General features: G+C 36.9%; 1 protein-coding gene across 15 annotated transcripts in view; it reads right to left on the bottom strand.

Annotated features, from left to right (window-relative positions):
- The window catches only part of ERC1 (ELKS/RAB6-interacting/CAST family member 1), a 558,286-nt gene that overhangs the window by 250,950 nt on the left and 286,423 nt on the right, over positions 1-20,913 (bottom strand). For all 15 annotated transcript variants that reach the window (XR_006604246.1, XM_045071559.1, XM_045071558.1 and 12 more), the window contains one exon: positions 9,130-9,290. Coding sequence is in view for 14 of the 15 variants with exons in the window: in XM_045071559.1 (XP_044927494.1) it covers positions 9,130-9,290 (161 nt within the window). In the remaining variant the exon portion in view is untranslated. The remainder of the gene's footprint in view (positions 1-9,129; positions 9,291-20,913) is intronic.

Here is a 20,913-nt window from a genome sequence, read left to right as displayed (position 1 = left end):
TTTCTGATTAAATAAAATAATTTTTAGTATTATGTTTTATTTCCTCTACTGGATTTTCAGCGGGGGGGGGGGGTGGGTTGGGGGTGGGGTGTGTGTTCTATTTTTGTTTTTCTGATTAACTTTTTGAAGTTGCTTTATAGCTAACAATATGCATCTTCAACTTACCACAGTCTGTTAAGATTAGAAATTATAAAACTTCCTGATTCTTCCTACTTTCTATTTCATAAAGGTAACAACCTTAACACAATATAGAGCTACATCCCCACCTCTTGTGCTAGTTTTGGCATATTCACTTTTATACACATTATAAACTCCACCAAACAATGCTGTTATTTTTGCTTCAAATAATCAGTTGTCTTTTAAGGAGACTATGCGAAGAAAAAAACAAGTCTTCTATATACATCAACTAATTTGCCAGGTCTGATGTTCTTTATTCTCTCCTATAAATTCATGCTCCCATCTGGTTTCATTTCCTCTCAGCTAGAAGAACATCCATTCACATTTCTTATAGAGCAGTTTTTCTAGAAACAAAGCCTTTTCATGTTTAACTGAAAATGTCCTTATTTAACCCTAGTTTTTTAATACTCTTTTATTTGGCCATAGAATTCTAGTCTAACAATTTTTTCCCCAGTACTTTAAAAGAAGCTCCATTTTCTTCTGACTTCCAATGTTTTTGGTAAGAACTCAGTTACCATATTTTCCTTTTATGTAGTGTCTTTTTTCCTCTTGTTGCTTTTGTTTTTCTCCCCATGTTTTGTTTCCAGCAACTGAATTACAATGTCAACAGATGTGGTTTTCTTTGTATTTATCCTACTAGGTTTCACGAAGTTTCTGGGTCTATAAATACATGTGTTTTGTTTAGTTTAAGATATTTTAAGAGCGATTTTATGTTTACAAAAAAATTAAATTTCCTATAGACCTCTTTAAATCTATGTATTTAATCTATGTATTTAAATCTATGTACTCAAATTAGAGAAATATTTCAGTTATTATTTTAAAAATTTTTTTCTGTTCCTGTCTTACTCTTTTAATTGTTTTGTGTCCTAGTTACCTGTATGTTAGTCTACTATTTGCCATTACCCAACATATCATGAAGGCTCCATTCATTTTGTAATACCCCTCATTCTCCCTGCTCTTCAAACTGGATATCTATTGATTTCATTTAAAATTTATAGACTCTTTCTTTTGACAGCTCTAATCTGTTACTAAAGCAATTCAGTAAGCTTTTCATTAAAATTTCACTTTCCAAATTTCCATTTCTTAATAGTTTCCTTAGTTGGCTAAGATTTCCTGTATCATCATTTTCCTTTAAGTCCCTGAGGCATATTTATAAGGTGACTTTAAAGTCTTTTTCTGCTAAATATGATACATAGGACTTCTTGGAACCAATTTCTACTGCATGTTTTTCTTCATTATGGGTATATGTTACTGTTTCTTTGCATGTCTGGCAAACTTTAAAACCCAATATAGAATACCGTAGTTGATATACTATAAAGACTCTGGATTCTGTTATGTTCCTCTGAAGGGCAATACTTTTTATTCTAGAAGGTAATTTAGTTAACAGTTGACTTCACTGTCCTTTTGTAGGCTTATATTTATCCTTTGTTAGGCTAATCTGCTAAAAGCGCAGGATATTTCCCAGATCTCTCTATCTTGGTAAGATTCATTTTCCAAATTCAATCTTCCCTACAGACTTTCTTAGAACTTCAAGTTTTGTTGGTCTGGGTCTACAGTAGGCTTTATTAGAGTTCATGTTCCCTATTCTTGAGACAAACCATAAGAGACTCTTAATCTTACAAAACAAACTGAGGGTTGCTGGGGGTAGGGGGGTGTGGAGAGGGTAGTTGGGTTATGGACATTAGGGAGGGTATGTGATATGGTGAGTGCTGTGAAGAATGTAAGCCTGATGATTCACAAACCCGTATTCCTAGAGCAAATAATACATTATATGTTAACAAAAATAATTAATAACAAAACAAAGCAAACAAACAACCCCCTCCCCCCAGCTTCCTGTTACTTCAGCAAGATGCCAGACATTTTAACAAGCATTTTGCCACTCTGGACTGGATTAGAACTCCAAATTCCCCAGCCCTTCTCTACCTTTAGTATCACACAATTCCACTTTCATCCCTGTAGTAGTTAATCTCTGGTAAACCCTGGATAGTCTCATCCAAAGAATATGCAGCCTAGTTCTAGGTTAAGAATTCATGGACATCTGACCCCCAACCTCTTTTCAGTATGCTGTTTACATGTAAGTTACTTCCCAGATTTACTCAGAGCATTTACAACTACAGAATCAAGGGACTTCAAATGGTCACTTAAAGAACTATACATATAACTGTTAAATGATAGGGATCTTAGAAATTTAAGAAACCCTTTCATTTCAGAGTAAGAAAACTGCAGACCTAAGAAATTAGGAAAGTTAGGAAAAAAGGAGTTAGGAAAAAGAACTGGATCTTCAATTCTGAGTATCTTGCTTTGCAAATATTCAGCTTCGCTAATTTTAAAATGTTTCCATAACTTTACCTGATTTGATCCTCACAACAACAGCATGAGGTGGGTCTAAATATTATTATAACTGTTTTATATATAAGCAAACTGGCTTAAATGTAAACACACTCTTTGCTGCAGGGAGCATCTTTGATGTTTATAATACTCATAACTGGACCTTCTGATAGGAAAAACTTAGGATTAAATGGATGGATTACTACGATCTACATGCAAAGCCCAACAGAAGTTTTACCCATTTACAGAATGAGTAATTACCTAGGTAGGTACCTTCTGTAAAGCACCTTCTGAGGGCACAGTAAAGAAAGGTCATGAAAGTAAAAGTCTGTTTTAACTCTCAAACCAAAAAAGTTTTCATACTGTATATTACACAACAGATTTTCTCAAAATAGGTATTGCAATTAGGTTAAGGCTTACCTCCCTGCAACAGTTAGTCCTTTAACTGATGCATTTATATTTAACAGAAGGGACCAGGATTGACCCCACATCTCCAGGAGAGGAGAAAATGAAAAGAAGATAGGATAATAAATCATACTCCTTTCTCCTTTGAGAGAAAGAAGATGACTTATATTCTTAATTTCATCCTTGTATACACAAGGACATTCTTACACACAAACCATATATATTGATGGGGCAGAGAAAGTACTATGAAGGATGAAAAAGAAAGGTACATTGAGGGTCTTTATCTAAAAAGCTCAATGCTTTACTTGTTACTTAGAGATTATTCCAGCCTTTTGAGGCTCTTTACATGAAAAGATGATTAAGAAGCATGATTATTATTATTATTATTATTTTTAAGAATATGGTTTCTTCTATTTGGAAGTTATATGTGGCTTTAAATGGCTAAAAGATGGATTAAGGTTTAGGGAAGAGAAAGGCATGGGATATTTGGGGTTACTGGTAATTCATCCCAATTCAGGTCACAAGAAAATAAAAACATTAGAGAAAAACATTTATAATACACATCCCTATCTTGTGAAAAGCTGAGCATCATGGTCAAAGTTTAGGAGAAAAAAGAGGTAAAAAATTCTAACAATTATTATATTAACAAAGCCATTTCTTCCACTGTTCTAAAATAACTAAGAGCCTCAAGTAAACTATTAGTCTAATGAGGAAAGATACAAAGAACAGTTAAGATTACACCTCCTATTAGGGGGATACATAAGTGAGCTGGAGATAAGGGTAGAAGAAAAGGGGGCAGAATTAAGGAATTAAGACCAGAGAGAAAGACCCAAAGTCCCAAGGGAGAGTTGATTATAGACACAAACTCTACTTTATCATTTTATCAAGGACCAGTCCCAGCTCTGTCTCTTGTTTATAGTTATGCTATTCAGCATACTTTGCTTTCTTTTTCAAGTACAGGAAATTTTTATATTAATTTATGTGATTTCCTACAGAATATTTAAACTTCAGTATTTCAAGTCAATGTGAAAAATGCTTCCAGTTTCACTACAAGTCCTTTATCATATGTCTACTGCCTCTAATAAAGGTATGTGATAGACGTATAAATAAATGTGGCTATGCAAAAAGTATACATGTTCTAATGTTACTTAGAAAACACTTCAATTTGTTACTAGGGTATAACTGTTCCTATGATACATTTGCATGACTTTTCAATTTTGTGGTTAATTTAGAAGGCTGTCATAAATGCCCAATTGGGATTTCTTTTCTTTAATGTCCGCAACATTATAATAAATTTGAAAATGAAATATAGGACATCAGAAGATAAAACAATTTAAAATACAAACTCTCAAGCACATGGTGGCTTGTTCTGTTAAGGGTCTGCCTTCGGCTTGGGTTGTGATCCCAGTACTCTGGGATCCATCCCAGCATTTGGAGGGGGCTGCTGCTTAGAGGGGAACCTGCCTTCCCCTCTCTTTTTGCCCCTCCCCTCATTCGTGGTCTCTCTCTATTGCTCTCTCTTGTCTTCTCTCTCTCAAATAAGTAGCATCTTTAAAAAAAATACTGACTTGGGGTGCCTGGTTGGCTCAGTTGTTAAGAGTCTGCCTTCAGCTCAGGTCATGAACCCAGGGTCCTGGGATCATGCCCCACATTGGGCTCCCTGCTCGGCAGGAAGCCTGCTTCTCTCTCTCCCACTCCCCCTGCTTCTGTTCCCTCTCTATGTCTCTGTCAAATAAATAAATAAATAAAATCTTTTAAAAAAATACAGACTCATTTTAATTATTCAAGGTGTAATAGATTGACACCTAACCTATACTACCCCCAAATAGTCTGAACTTTTTCAAGTAAGCATTTTCAATAACTTTCTTAATTCTAAACATATTCTATTCCTTTCTCTTAAAAGATACTTTAAATGTCAGAATTTAGATTGTATTATACGACTCTTCCTAGGTACATATGAAAATTTACTTTCTGTTGTGGGAAGTTAAGAGCTTTCTTTAGCCAAAGGCATCTCAAGAGTATATAATTTAGCCCAGAGAGGTTTGAATTTCTCTGCCAACTTTACTAATGGAATGCTACTTATCAAATGCCTCTGGAATCTCAAAGAAACAAAAGGGCTCTTCTACCACTTCTCCCAAACAAACCTGTTCTCAGGGTAGTCAAATTCATAGTTTCATAAAAATTTTTATTAAACATGAAAAATGAGTCTTTTTATTCAAAGTGCCAACATAGGGTGAGACCGCAGTAGGAGTGTGAATGCAAGGCAGTGGAGAATGAGCCAGCTCTCATCTAGAAATCGTACTACTCAAACTCATGACCTGAGCTGATACTTAAAATTTATTACAGATATTATTAATTGTTATTTTATTACTTTGTCCCTTTCTCCAATTCATCCTCTCTTTCTTAGGGAAAGAGACTAATATAAAAGTGGAATAAAAAAATAAAGGTTAATAAAACCATGGCATAGGGAAAAGAAGAACCAACAGGGGATCTGCCAATAAAAATGTTCCTTCAAGGCTGGTGAACCAACACAAATGTTTCTACTGGTTCACTAGCAGGTTACTAAGTGAGCAGTTTCACATGTCTTCAAACTCAGGGCCACCATTTGTTTGTAAAAGATGCTCAGAAATGACAATCATAAATGCTAGGGTTAGAGAAGTATGATTAGGTCATTCCTTTTGGTCTGACATGCTCAGGATTACTGCAGAAAACTAGACTATTCCTGTGCTTTGCTAAAAAAAAATTTCTATATTTTTAGAGGCGCCTGGGTGGCTCAGTCGGTTAAGCAACTGCCTTTGGCTCAAGTCATGATTCCAGGGTCCTGGGATCGAGCCCCACATTGGGCTCCCTGCTCAGTGAAGAGCCTGCTTCTCCCTCTCCCTCTGCCTGCCCCTCTGCCTATTTTTGGTCTCTCTCTGTGCCAAATAAATAAACAAAATCTTTAAAAATTTTTTCTATATTTTTAGATATATAGGTCAACTCTGCCTTCTTCTCAGGAGAGACGTTTCTTATTCTAGATTCTGACTCACACATATACGTGTCTCAGTCTCTTGCACACTGCCATTCCTCTCAAGTTTCTTCTACATTTCAAGTTCTCAGGTTATAATGAATAAATACTTTTACTTACTCAATTATCCATAATTAAGCAATGTGAACATTTAAAATATGGTGGGTCCTGCCATGAAACAATGAAAAAATGTCATGAATATTCTATGAAGCAGAACAATTATTATCGCTATTCTAAAAATGAGCCAACTGAGGCAGAGAGAGGTTAAAGAACTTGCTTAAGTCATAGAACTGGTAAGTTCTGATTCAGAGTCCTTCATTCCATGAAGTATGCTCTTACTAGTTGCCGTAAATAATTAGAGACAGAGATCATGTAGAACTAGTTGGAGGGAGTAAACTTATAAACTAACCAAAGAATGAAGTAAATTCGGAGCAAAGCTGTAGGAACTGAGACACCCCCAACCAAGGACAGGTGATTAGAAGAACTTGCTCAACATATAGAAAGGAGTCTAAAATATAGAAGAAAAGCTATTCTCTTGCTCAGTTTCATAGTGAAAAGGAATCAAAAGCTCGCTGTATGAGAACCCACAATATTCATAGAGTTTTGTATATAATTACACTTAGGTTACAGTTTTCAACTGAGGTTTTAGGAAGCATTACTTTGTATTTGTAAGCCATACATTGGAAATCTGCATTAAAAAAAAAATAGGGAATTCAATTCACTGTTCTAAGAGGAAAGAACAAAATACTAGCTGCTTTCTAGACTTTGTAGGCCTACTGTGCAGTGAAAACAGAGCAGGCCAGTTAAAGAACAACCACACTCCCAACAGAATATGTGGATAGAGGATTATGTCTAAAATGCTGAGATAACTTATTAAAAGGGAAGTATTTGACCACTATTTTACTAAGATATGAAACTGAAAGACAAGGGGAAATTTAAGTGGAAATTAAAGCAAGGACAACTTTTAAAACTTTATGCTAGGAATACTACATCAAAAACTAATGATGTACTATATGTTGGCTAACTGAACATAATAAAAAAAATAAACCACAGACCAAAACATAAAACAACAATAACAACAAAACCTTTATGTTGGTAAATCTGCATGACACAAACTAATGAAAAATCTTAGAGTGTCATGATGCCACGGCATATACTATGGGCAACTGAAAAAGGTGATTTAAGAGATAGGTTGTCCATCAGAGCCAGGTTTTAGCACTTTATTTCTAGAACTTTCATTTAATGTCTGTTTTACTAAATTTCTAGACTACTTAAAAATTTCTCTACATACTTTAATTGTTTATCCCATGCCTTATTGTGTGAGTGCTTGATATTACCAAAAATAGTTTTGCTAATCATAATAGTTTTCAGAAATGTAATCCCAGTCCTGGTTTGGAAAGGGAAGTCCACAACAGAGTATAGCACGGTAGTACCGAAAAAGAAAAAAAAAATTACACACCACTCCCTTTTCATGACTTGAAGTCAAGCATTCCTTTAAAACGTCTTTCATATCTTTTCAAAGTCCTAATGATAAGAGAAAATTCCCATACAAATACACCATGATTTTGCTATAAGCAAGTATCTGTACTTAGTAGGAAAGATCTGACAGGTAAAAATCAAGATATTGGTGTATGGAGCAAAAAAAAACCCAACACTACTACTGTTACTTTAGTGAGGCCTGTTTCTGCTTCAGAACATCATGAGATACTCTGTTTTCCACAACATTATATCCATCCTTCTTCCATCTTCTTAAATCCTTTAGGCTGTGATTTAATTTGCTTCTCAACTCTATCCCCTACCATGTTTTAGGAATGGTTCCCAGACCTCTTCCATTCAAATAATTTCATGCTTTATTATTCAAAAGTTACCTCTACTACTCCATCTCCAAAATACGAAGCTTTCAGTTTCAACCACCAGTGACAAAACACTTGTCTTACATTAACTGCAGCATATTAACAAAGTTTATCCTCTTGATGATACTCAGAACACTAACCTCCCCCTATTCTCCCAGCATACGAATTTATTTGTGGCTTCAAGTACTCATCACTTCTAAAAGAAGATCACCTGTAATGCTTTCCTGAAAGATTAGAATCTCTTAACCTTACACTGTGGCCCAATAACCTATCCTACATGCAGGTGACACCCCAACAACTGCCTTCTCAACTCTAAGGCTGCTGTCAGGATATCACATGTGTCATGAAAACTCTCATGGCAAGATGCTCGTCTGTTCTGTAATTTGAGTACTCAACACTTATTGATAGTTCCAAACAGCAGAAAAGAAGAGGGATATTAACCCAAAGTACTTGCTGAGCTGAGCAGTCTACTTAATGTAGGTCAGAAAGACTCAGTTTTATGCAGAGAAGAAGAAACTAAGAGAAAATGAGCACAGATTATGTGAGAGAAGACTAACAGATGAAGACCGCAGAGAAGGGGACGTGTGCTTAAAAGCTGTGATAGAAATCAGAAGCTAGCCTTATGATGGAGAGAGAGCATCTTTTCTGAAACAGAAGAAAAGACAACAAAAATGTAGATAACTGCTGAGGTAAAGAAGGTTGCTGAGCTGTCCCAGGATAAATCTGTCTTTATAAAACCTGGAAGCAGGGCAATTCTGTAGGGGTGAGGGTTGGGCATGGTGCCACGATGAAGAAAAAGGAGCATCTGTTATGGACTAGCAGACATGCACATACCTCACAACAAATTATCTCAGGAAGCCACAAGATGTGGGACTAGTAGGAAAATGACGGGGGAAAATATGGAGGATATTTATGTAGGGATTCATTATATTATTCTCTCTACTTCTGTATACCTTTGGAAGTGTTTATAATAAAAAATGTTTTTAAAAAGTGCCTGGCTATCACAGGACCTCAGGACCAACAGTCATGTTTCTCAGGAAGCTCAGCAATATGGCTAAACTTTCCAGAAGATTTTAGAAATTTCAGAGATGCAACTGGATATGGTTATACACACACACCTATACACACTCTTTATCTCTCTCTCTCTCTCTAGAGGAATTTAAAATTCAGTGAGGAGGCAAAAATAATTCGATTTGACCAGAATTTGTTTCAAATTTGTTTTAGGGAGTGAGAAATACAGGTTTGCGTTAAAATTAAGCTAATGCGTTAGCGGTAATAAATTGGGTCCGATGATGAAAGCAATGAGAAAAAGGTTTTCTACTAAGCACATGCCTGAAAAATAAGATTATGAACACTTACTTCATCTCCAGAACTTCCTCTAAGTGTTTCCTTCTTTCTGCACGAAGATTGGTCAAATGAGTTTCCTTTTCTGCCAGAGACTGTTGAGTAGAGGACAGCTTGGCTTTCATGGACTCCAGTTCCTGCTTCACCTTCTCCATGGCCATCAGTAATTCCTCCACCTGTGATAAGTGTGGAAAAGAGAAAAACTGAGCATTTTGGTCATTTTGACATTTTTGATCATTTTGGCATTTTGACGGAGGAGCTAAGTAACGGGCAATTTCCAGGTCCACAAGATTAAAAACACGCACATATAGCAAAAATCCTGTACTGTTGTTGGTTCAAATATATAAATCCAGACCATATACCAAATAAAGATATGCATCTCTGGTCTCTCCTCCCCCCTAATTCTTCGCAAGTTACGCGGAAAAGAACTTCATTTTCTTTTTGATAAATACAACTGTATCAGTTCAAGAAGTCAAATTTGCCATAGTTATAATTTATTGGAAAAGGCCCACAAATTTCCATGGAATTCACAATATAACACAGATAAAAATATAAGGAACAAAATCATAGTAAATTTCTCTTCAAGGATTATAAGAAACAAAAGACATAAACTTGACTAATAACACTCTGTATAAACAAAATAAGTCATTTTTATTCATCCAAAGATTTTTCTGTTTACACCATTAAAAATAATTTCTTTTGGAGAAAAGAGCTGGAATTCAATCAGACAGCTTCTTGCTCTGAAGTAGAGTTTTCTCAAGGAAGGCAGGAAAGAGAAAGAAAAATACATGACCACAAAGAGAGGAGAGAGAATGCTTTAAGAAGACTTGAAAAAACTCCTGAGGGAGAAAAGACAGAACTCTACAACACAAGGAACTAAGAGAACACAGTACACACTTCATCAGTCATTTGCACTCACTCTGGGTGGCATCCAAATCAGAATTACTTAAACATGTACATTTTAATTCTGAAGCAAAATATATGTAGGCAAAAATGTGTTAATACCAGAACCAACCTAAACCAGGTAATCAACCAGCCAACTGCACCAATCGTAAGAGTTTATGTCAGGCTGCCGCTTGCCAAGAAATAATTTTAGTGATGACAAGGCTTTTCAGAGGAAGAGATGGGTGTGGGACTTGCCATTCACTGACTTCTACATAAAATCAATTTGTATGATACTAAAACTGAGAACAGTTTAGAGACAAAACTGCAATATAACAAATCAGAGTTGTTAACAGACCTCAGGATGTTAGTGCCTCAGACCTAACCAAACTTTCCATATTGACTGGTAACAGCTGCTCAACACTGATAATAAACAGATACATTTAGTGTTTTGGCACCACCTGAATCATCCTACTTTGTGTATCTTTTCAGAAGTGATCAAGTTAATGTTCTCAGCTAACAGCTGTGAGAACACTGCTGTGAGAATATATATCATCATGCAGCTCTCCTTGGATATGTATTTAAATATTTACAAGCTTTATGTTATCATATATCATTATCCACACTTTGAAAACTGCAAATAAGGATAATCTCATTTTATAATTTTTTTTTTAAGATTTTATTTATTTATTTGACAGAGAGAAATCACAAGTAGATGGAGAGGCAGGCAGAGAGAGAGGAAGGGAAGCAGGCTCCCTGCTGAGCAGAGAGCCCGATGCGGGACTCAATCCCAGGACCCCGAGATCATGACCCGAGCCAAAGGCAGCGGCTTAACCCACTGAGCCACCCAGGCGCCCCAGGATAATCTCATTTTAATAAGTTTAATTCATTTAAAATCTTATTTAAAATGAAGTAAAATGATATAATGATATATAATATGTTCTTATAACACAAATCTTATAACACGAAATCAGTAATGGATGGCACCATTTATAGAAGCTCTAATAAAGTGTGCAATATTTCTGTATCTTATGAACTCACCTTAAATAAAAAAAAAAAATCTGCCTCCCAACTGTCTTTCACTACCCCAAGTAAGTTACGGTATCAATTTCTTATATAACTTAGATGTATTACAAACAATTTATTCCTTTTTCCTTTAAAAGGAAGCTCATTTTATATATACGCTTATGCATCTAAAATTTTTGGTAGGTGCTTTATGGAAATAAAACGTACATACAGAAAACTACACAAATGATAAATGTGCAACTTGAAAATTTTTCTTTAAGTTGAACACACCTATGTAATGAGAATACAGACCAATAAACAAAACATTAACAGTCCCCCAGAAACACATCTCAAAACCTCTTCCTAGATTAAGACTAACCTTTATTCTAGCACTACATTAGTTTTGCCTATTTAATTTTGTACAGATGGAATTATGTATTATATAATTTTAAGTACAGATTTTCTTCACTCAGAGATCTATCCATATTACTGGGTATAATAGTTATAGTTCTGTAATTCTCTCAACTATATAGAATTCTACTGTATGAAATTAGCAAAATTTATTGAAGGTACTTTTGATAAAAACAATTTTTAAAAAGCCCTTTTCCAGTTTCACTGAGAAAAAACTGACATACATCACTGTGTAATTTTAAGATGTACAGCATAATGGTTGGATTTACATATATTGTGAAATGATTGCCACAATATGATCAGCTAACATCCATCTTGTCATATAAATACAATAAAAAGAATAAAGAAAAAACCAACTTCCTCCTTTTCATGGCAAATCTTAGGATCTGATCTCTTAATAACACTCCTATATATAGTAGAGCACTGTTAGTTACAGTCCTCATGCTGTGTACATTACATCCTTACTACTTATCTTCTAACTGGAAGTTTGTACTTTTTGACCACCTTTTTCCAAGTCCTATTTGACCCACCCCCTACCTCTTGTAACAAGACTGATCTCTTATTCTATGAGTCTGTATCTTTTGTTTTGTATTAGATTCCAGCTAGAAATAAGATCATATAGTATTTGTCTTTCTCTAACTTATTTCATGTTTAGATCTACAATATAAATGCAACTGAATAAATACAGTGTAATGGTCATAATTCATTTTTATCAATATGGGTATTGAACTAACTCCGCATTATAAATAGTAAGAAGAACTTTAATAGCCACAGTAAGAAGGCACTTTTGGTACAGTTGGCAAACGGTCATAAATTATTTTTTTAAGAATTATATACATATTTTTAAAAAAAAAGAATTCTTTACATATTTTTAGAGAGAAGGGAAAAGAGGGGAGGACAAAGGGAGAGAGAAGAGTGAGAGACAGAATCTCTAGCAGACTCCCTACAGAGCATGGAGCCCTGACACAGTGCTTGATCACACAACCCTGAGATCATGACCTGAGCCAAAACCAAGAGCCCGACGCTCAACCAAGCCACCCAGGCACCCAAGAACACAAATTATCTAAAGACTACTTACAAATAATAGGAAAGATAATTTCATAATGCTTTGTGCATAAAATACCTTTAAGTTTCATAAATAACCAATGTGAAATATATGTATATAAAGAAGGAATACACATATATTCCAGAACCAAGAACAATATACACATCTATATACACATTATCCACAAGCTTTGTAGGTGCATCTATCCAACTGTATGGCCAAAAGTCCCCCATGACAGTTCATCACCATTCTAAATTTGTTACTTAATCCCTTCCATTTCTTTGTTTTTGTCTTTGACATATATATTCCAAAATAAATCACTGGTTCATTCTATCAGCTTATGAAGATTTTATAATTGAATATTCTGACTTCCTTATTTCATCCAACTTTGTTTTTTCATGTACACAAAAAGGGGCCTACACTTTATATATTCCAGAACCAAAAGGAAAAAACACACCTACATACATACTACCTAGGAGTTAAAAGCAGTGAGAATCAACAACTCTTGAGCACTACAACACCCAGATTATAGTTTCCCACTAAACTGAACAGGCTCCGTAAAAACACAGCTGATTCCAGATTTGGGGGAAGAAATGTACAAAAGATGAAATTTGCACAATTTATGCCAAAAAGTAAGAGAAATGGGAATCATGGCAAACAGGGATTATGATGCAGAAGCCCTGACAACAAAACCAGAAAAATCTAAAAAGAAAAAAAAAGAGGAAATTACACAGGAGTATTCCTTCTGAATACAGAGGAAAAAAAGAAAAGAAAATCAAACCTAGGAAGATATAAAAATTGAGATTTATCCTAAGAATTCAAGGTTGGCTTAACATATAAAATTAAATGTAATAAACTGTATAAGTAGAATACAAGCCAAAAAACCTACATGATCATCTAAGTAGATGCAGAAGAGTATTTAACAATTTCCAACAACTTTTCATGATAGAAACAGTCAAGTAGATGAGAAAAAGAAAAACTTTCTCGACCTGATGAAGGACATTTATGAAAAACTCACAGCTAATATAAACTTTAACAATGAAAGAGAGAATGCTTTCCCTCTAGGACCAGCACCAAGAACAAGACTAGACTGTCCTTTCTCACCATGTCTATTTAATAATGTACTAGAAGTGATAGCCAGCAAAATTAGAATAGACAAAAAATTAAAAGGAAGACAAAACTTTCTCTGGTTGAAAATGACATGATCTTATATAGTGACAAACACCAAGAGTCTACTAAAAAAAATATATATATATAGAGAGAGAGAGAGAGAGACAGAGAGACAGAGAGAAAGAGAGAGAGAGGAGTCAAGATGGCGGAGAAGTAGCAGGCTGAGACTAATTCAGCTAGCCGGAGATCAGCTAGATAGATTATCTAAAGATTGCAAACACCTGAAAATCCATCGGCAGATTGAAGAGAAGAACAGCAATTCTGGAAGCAGAAAAACAACCACTTTCTGAAAGGTAGGACCGGCGGAGAAGTGAATCCAAAGCGACGGGAAGATAGACCCCGGGGGGAGGGGCCGGCTCCCTGCAAGCGGCGGAGCAACCACGCACAAATTCAGGACTTTTAAAAGTCTGTTCCGCTGAGGGACATCGCTCCAGAGGCTAAACCGGGGCAAAGCCCACGCGGGGTCACCGTGGCCTCAGGTCCCGCAGGGTCACAGAAGGATCAGGGGTGTCTGAGTGTCGCAGAGCTTGGGGGTATTGGAACGGGAAAGCCGGCTACAGAGACAGAGCCGACAGTAAGCTCACAGCTCGGTGTTACCTTGAACCGGTCGCAGGCTCGGAGAGCTCAGAGAGCGGCCGGAGGTCAGGCAGACGGGAGTAACTGGGCACTGTTCTCTGAGGGCGCACTAAGGAGTGGGGCCCTGGGCTCTCGGCTCCTCCAGGCCGGAGACCAGGAGGCCGACATTTGTGTTCCTGTCCTCCGGAACTCTACGGAAAGCGCTCAGGGAACAAAAGCTCCTGAAAGCAAACCCGAGCGGATTACTCACCCCAGCCCCTGGTAAGGGCGGTGCAATTCCGCCTGGGGCAAAGACACTTGAGAATCACTACACCAGGCCCCTCCCCCAGAAGATCAACAAGAAATCCAGCCAAGACCAAGTTCACCTACCAAGAAGAGCAGCAGAATTCCAGAGGAGGAGAAAGCAAAGCACGAAACTCATGGCTTTCTCCCTGTGATTTTGTTTTAGTCTTGCAGATAATTTCACTTTTTTCTTTTTCATTTTTTGTTTTTTTTCTCGCCTTCTGGTAAAATTTTTTTTAACTTTTATCCCTTTCTTTTTTAACGTTTTTTAACTAGTTTATCTAATATATATTTTTTCTTTTTTATATTTTTCTTTATTCATTTTCTTTTTTTTAAATTCTTTTCCTTTCTTTTTTTTTTCTTTTTTTCTTTTTTTTCTTTCTCCCTTTTTGAACCTCTTTTTATTCCCTTTCTCCCCCCTCACGATTTGGGATCTCTTCTGATCTGGTTAAAGCATATTTTCCTGGGGTTGTTGCCACCCTTTTAGTATTTTGCTTGCTCCTTCATATACTCTTATCTGGATAAAATGACAAGACAGAAAAATTCACCACAAAAAAAAGAACAAGAGGCAGTACCGAAGGCTAGGGACCTAATCAATACAGACATTGGTAATATGTCAGATCTAGAGTTCAGAATGACAATTCTCAAGGTTCTAGCCGGGCTCGAAAAAGGCATAGAAGATATTAGAGAAACCCTCTCGGGAGATATAAAAGCCCTTTATGGAGAAATAAAAGAACTAAAATCTAACCAAGTTGAAATCAAAAAAGCTATTAATGAGGTGCAATCAAAAATGGAGGCTCTCACTGCTAGGATAAATGAGGCAGAAGAATTAGTGATATAGAAGACCAAATGACAGAGAATAAAGAAGCTGAGCAAAAGAGGGACAAACAGCTACTGGACCACGAGGGGAGAATTCGAGAGATAAGTGACACCATAAGACGAAACAACATTAGAATAATTGGGATTCCAGAAGAAGAAGAAAGAGAAAGGGGAGCAGAAGGTATACTGGAGAGAATTCTTGGGGAGAATTTCCCCAATATGGCAAAGGGAACGAGCATCAAAATTCAGGAGGTTCAGAGAATGCCCCTCAAAATCAATAAGAATAGGCCCACACCCCGTCAACTAATAGTAAAATTTACAAGTCTCAGTGACAAAGAGAAAATCCTGAAAGCAGCCCGTGAAAAGAAGTCTGTAACATATAATGGTAAAAATATTAGATTGGCAACTGACTTATCCACAGAGACCTGGCAGGCCAGAAAGAGCTGGCATGATATTTTCAGAGCACTAAACGAGAAAAACATGCAGCCAAGAATACTATATACAGCTAGGCTATCACTGAAAGTAGAAGGAGAGATTAAAAGCTTCCAGGACAAACAAAAACTGAAGGAATTTGCAAACACCAAACCAGCTCTACAGGAAATACTGAAAGGGGTCCTCTAAGCAAAGAGAGCCTACAAGTGGTAGATCAGAAAGGAACAGAGACCATATACAGTAACAGTCACCTTACAGGCAATACAATGGCACGAAATTCATATCTCTCAATAGTTACCCTGAATGTTAATGGGCTAAATGCCCCTGTCAAAAGACACAGGGTATCAGAATGGATAAAAAAAAAAAAACCATCTATATGTTGCCTCCAAGAAACTCATTTTAAGCCCGAAGACACCTCCAGATTTAAAGTGAGGGGGTGGAAAAGAATTTACCATGCTAATGGACATCAGAAGAAAGCAGGAGTGGCAATCCTTATATCAGATCAATTAGATTTTAAGCCAAAGACTATAATAAGAGCTGAGGAAGGACACTATATCATACTCAAAGGGTCTGCCTAACAAGAAGATCTAACAATTTTAAATATCTATGCCCCCAACGTGGGAGCAGCCAACTATATAAACCAATTAATAACAAAATCAAAGAAACACATCAACAACAATACAATAATAGTAGGGGACTTTAACACTCCCCTCACTGAAATGGACAGATCATCCAAGCAAAAGATCAGCAAGGAAATAAAGGCCTTAAACGACACACTGGACCAGATGGACATCACAGATATGTTCAGAACATTTCATCCCAAAGCAACAGAATACACATTCTTCTCTAGTGCACATGGAACATTCTCCAGAATAGATCACATCCTTGGTCCTAGATCAGGACTCAACCGGTATCAAAAGATTGGGATCATTCCCTACATATTTTCAGACCACAATGCTCTAAAGCTAGAACTCAACCACAAAAGGAAGATGGGAAAGAACCCAAATACATGGAGACTAAACAGCATCTTCTTAAGAATGAATGGGTCCAGCGGGAAAGTAAAGAATTGAAAAAAATCATGGAAACAAATGAAGATGAAAATACAACGGTTCAAAATCTGTGGGACACAACAAAGGCAGTCCTGAGAGGAAAATATATATTGGTACAAGCCTTTCTCAAAAAACAAGAAAGGTCTCAGGTACACAAACTAACCCTACACCTAAATGAGCTGGAGAAAGAACAAGAAAGAAACCCTAAGCCCAGCAGGAGACGAGAAATCATAAAGATAAGAGCAGAAATCAATGAAATAGAAACAAACAAACAAAAAAAAAATAGAACAAATCAACAAAACTGGGAGCTGGTTCTTTGAAAGAATTAATAAAATTGATAAACCCCTGGCCAGACTTATCAAAAAGAAAAGAGAAAGGACCCAAATAAATAAAACCAGGAATGAAAGAGGAGAGATCACAACTAACACCAAAAAATACAAACTATTATAAGAACATACTATGAGCAACTCTACGCCAATAAATTTGACAATCTGGAAGAAATGGATGCATTCCTAGAAACATATAAACTACCACAACTGAACCAGGAAGAAATAGAAAGCCTGAACAGACCCATAACCAGTAAGGAGATTGAAACAGTCATTAAAAATCTCCAAACAAACAAAAGCCCAGGGCCAGATGCCTTCCCGGGGGAATTCTACCAAACATTTAAAGAAGAACTAATTCCTATTCTCCTGAAACTATTCCAAAAAACAGAAATGGAAGGAAAACTTCCAAACACATTTTATGAGGCCAGCATCACCTTGATCCCAAAACCAGATAAGGATCCCATCAAAAAAGAGAGCTATAGACCAATATCCTTGATGAACACAGATGCGAAAATACTCAACAAAATACTAGCCAATAGGATTCAACAGTACATTAAAAGGATTATTCACCACGACCAAGTGGGATTTATTCCAGGGCTGCAAGGTTGGTTCAACATCCGCAAATCAGTCAATGTGATACAACACATCAATAAAAGAAAGAACAAGAACCATATGATACTCTCGATAGATGCTGAAAAAGCATTTGACATATCCTTGATGAACACAGATGCGAAAATACTCAACAAAATACTAGCCAATAGGATTCAACAGTACATTAAAAGGATTATTCACCACGACCAAGTGGGATTTATTCCAGGGCTGCAAGGTTGGTTCAACATCCGCAAATCAGTCAATGTGATACAACACATCAATAAAAGAAAGAACAAGAACCATATGATACTCTCGATAGATGCTGAAAAAGCATTTGATCCCTTCCTGATCAAAACTCTTCAAAGTGTAGGGAAAGAGGGCACATACCTCAATATCATCAAAGCCATCTATGAAAAACCCACCGCAAATATCATTCTCAATGGAGAAAAACTGAAAGCTTTTCCGCTAAGGTCAGGAACACGGCAGGGATGTCCATTATCACCACTGCTATTCAACATAGTACTAGAGGTCCTAGCCTCAGCAATCAGACAACAAAAGGAAATTAAAGGCATCCAAATCGGCAAAGAAGAAGTCAAATTATCATTCTTCGCAGATGATATGATACTATATGTGGAAAACCCAAAAGACTCCACTCCAGGGACGCCTGGGTGGCTCAGTTGGTTGGACGACTGCCTTCGGCTCAGGACATGATCCTGGAGTCCCGGGATCGAGTCCCGCATCGGACTCCCAGCTCCATGGGGAGTCTGCTTCTCTCTCTGACCTTCTCTTCTCTCACATTCTCACTCTCTCTCTCTCAAGTAAATTAAAAAAAAAAAAAAAAAAAAAACTCCACTCCAAAACTGCTAGAACTTGTACAGGAATTCAGTAAAGTGTCAGGATATAAAATCAATGCACAGAAATCAGTTGCATTTCTCTACACCAACAGCAAGACAGAAGAAAGAGAAATTAAGGAGTCAATCCCATTTACAATTGCACCCAAAACCATAAGATACCTAGGAATAAACCTAACCAAAGAGGCACAGAATCTATACTCAGAAAACTATAAAGTACTCATGATAGAAATTGAGGAAGACACAAAGAAATGGAAAAATGTTCCATGCTCCTGGATTGGAAGAATAAATATTGTGAAAATGTCTATGCTACCTAAAGAAATCTACATATTTAATGCAATTCCTATCAAAGTGCCATCCACTTTTTTAAAGTAATGGAACAAATAATCCTAAAATTTATATGGAACCAGAAAAGACCTCGGATAGCCAAAGGGATGCTGAAAAAGAAAGCCAAAGTTGGTGGCATCACAATTCTGGACTTCGAGCTCTATTACAAAGCTGTCATCATCAAGACAGCATGGTACTGGCACAAAAACAGACACATAGATCAATGGAACAGAATAGAGAGCCCAGAAATAGACCCTCAACTCTACAGTCAACTAATCTTCGACAAAGCAGCAAAGAATGTCCAAAGGAAAAAAGACAGCCTCTTCAATAAATGGTGCTGGGAAAACTGGACAGCCACATGCAGAAAAATGAAATTGGACCATTTCCTTACACCACACACAAAAATAGACTCAAAATGGATGAAGGACCTCAATGTGCGAAAGGAATCCATCAAAATCCTTGAGGAGAACACAGGCAGCAACCTCTTCGACCTCAGCCGCAGCAACATCCTCCTAGGAACAACGCCAAAGGCAAGGGAAGCAAGGGCAAAAATAAACTATTGGTATTTCATCAAGATCAAAAGCTTTTGCCCAGCAAAGGAAACAGTTAACAAAATCAAAAGACAACTGACAGAATGGGAGAAGATATTTGCAAACGACATATCAGATAAAGGACTGGTGTCCAGAATCTATAAAGAACTTAGCAAACTCAACACCCAAAGAACAAATAATCCAATCAAGAAATGGGCAGAGGACATGAACAGACATTTCTGCAAAGAAGACATCCAGATGGCCAACAGACACATGAAAAAGTGCTCCATATCACTCGGCATCAGGGAAATACAAATCAAAACCACAATGAGATATCACCTCACACCAGTCAGAATGGCTAAAATCAACAAGTCAGGAAATGACCGATGCTGGTGAGGATGCGGAGAAAGGGGAACCCTCCTACACTGTTGGTGGGAATGCAAGCTGGTGCAGCCACTCTGGAAAACAGCATGGAGGTTCCTCAAAATCTTGAAAATAGAACTGCCTATGACCCAGCAATTGCACTATTGGGTATTTACCCTAAAGATACAAACGTAGTGATCCAAAGGGGCACGTGCACCCCAATGTTTATAGCAGCAATGTCCACAATAGCCAAACTATGGAAAGAACCTAGATGTCCATCAACAGATGAATGGATCAAGAAGATGTGGTATATATACACAATGGAATACTATGCAGCCATCAAAAGAAATGAAATCTTGCCATTTGCAACAACATGGATGGAACTAGAGCGTATCATGCTTAGCGAAATAAGTCAAGCAGAGAAAGACAACTATCATATGATCTCTCTGATATGAGGAAGTGGTGATGCAACATGGGGGCTTAAGTGGGTAGGAGAAGAATCAATGAAACAAGATGGGATTGGGAGGGAGACAGACCATAAGTGACTCTTTTTTTTTTTTTTTTAAAGATTTTATTTGTTTATTTGACAGACAGAGACCACAAGTAGGCAGAGAGGCAGGCAGAGAGAGAGAGAGAGGGAAGCAGGCTCCCTGCTGAGCAGAGAGCCCGATGCGGGACTCGATCCCAGGACCCCGAGATCACGACCTGAGCCGAAGGCAGCGGCTTAACCCACTGAGCCACCCAGGCGCCTCTTAATCTCACAAAACAAACTGAGTGTTGCTGGGGGGAGGGGGTTTGGGAGAAGGGGGTGGAACTATGGACACTGGGGAGGGTATGTGCTTTGGTGAGTGCTGTGAAGTGTGTAAACCTGGTGATTCACAGACCTGTACCCCTGGGGATAAAAATATATGTTTATAGAAAATAAAAAATAAAAAAATAATATATTTATAAGATATATATATTTTTAATATATACATATATACATATATATCAATCAATAAGAATACAAAGTATCAATAAGTATACAAAGGTTGCAGAATATAAGATTTATATACAAAATCAACTGTCTATGCATGTACAAGCAATAAACATTCAAAAATGAAATTTAAAACAATTATACTTAAAATAGCATCACAAAGA

This window comes from Mustela putorius, unplaced genomic scaffold (assembly GCF_011764305.1).
Source record: "Mustela putorius furo isolate JIRA1106 unplaced genomic scaffold, ASM1176430v1.1 tig00003988_pilon_pilon_pilon, whole genome shotgun sequence".
NCBI classification, from domain to species: domain Eukaryota; kingdom Metazoa; phylum Chordata; class Mammalia; order Carnivora; family Mustelidae; genus Mustela; species Mustela putorius.
This window is presented reverse-complemented; position numbering and strand designations above follow the sequence as displayed.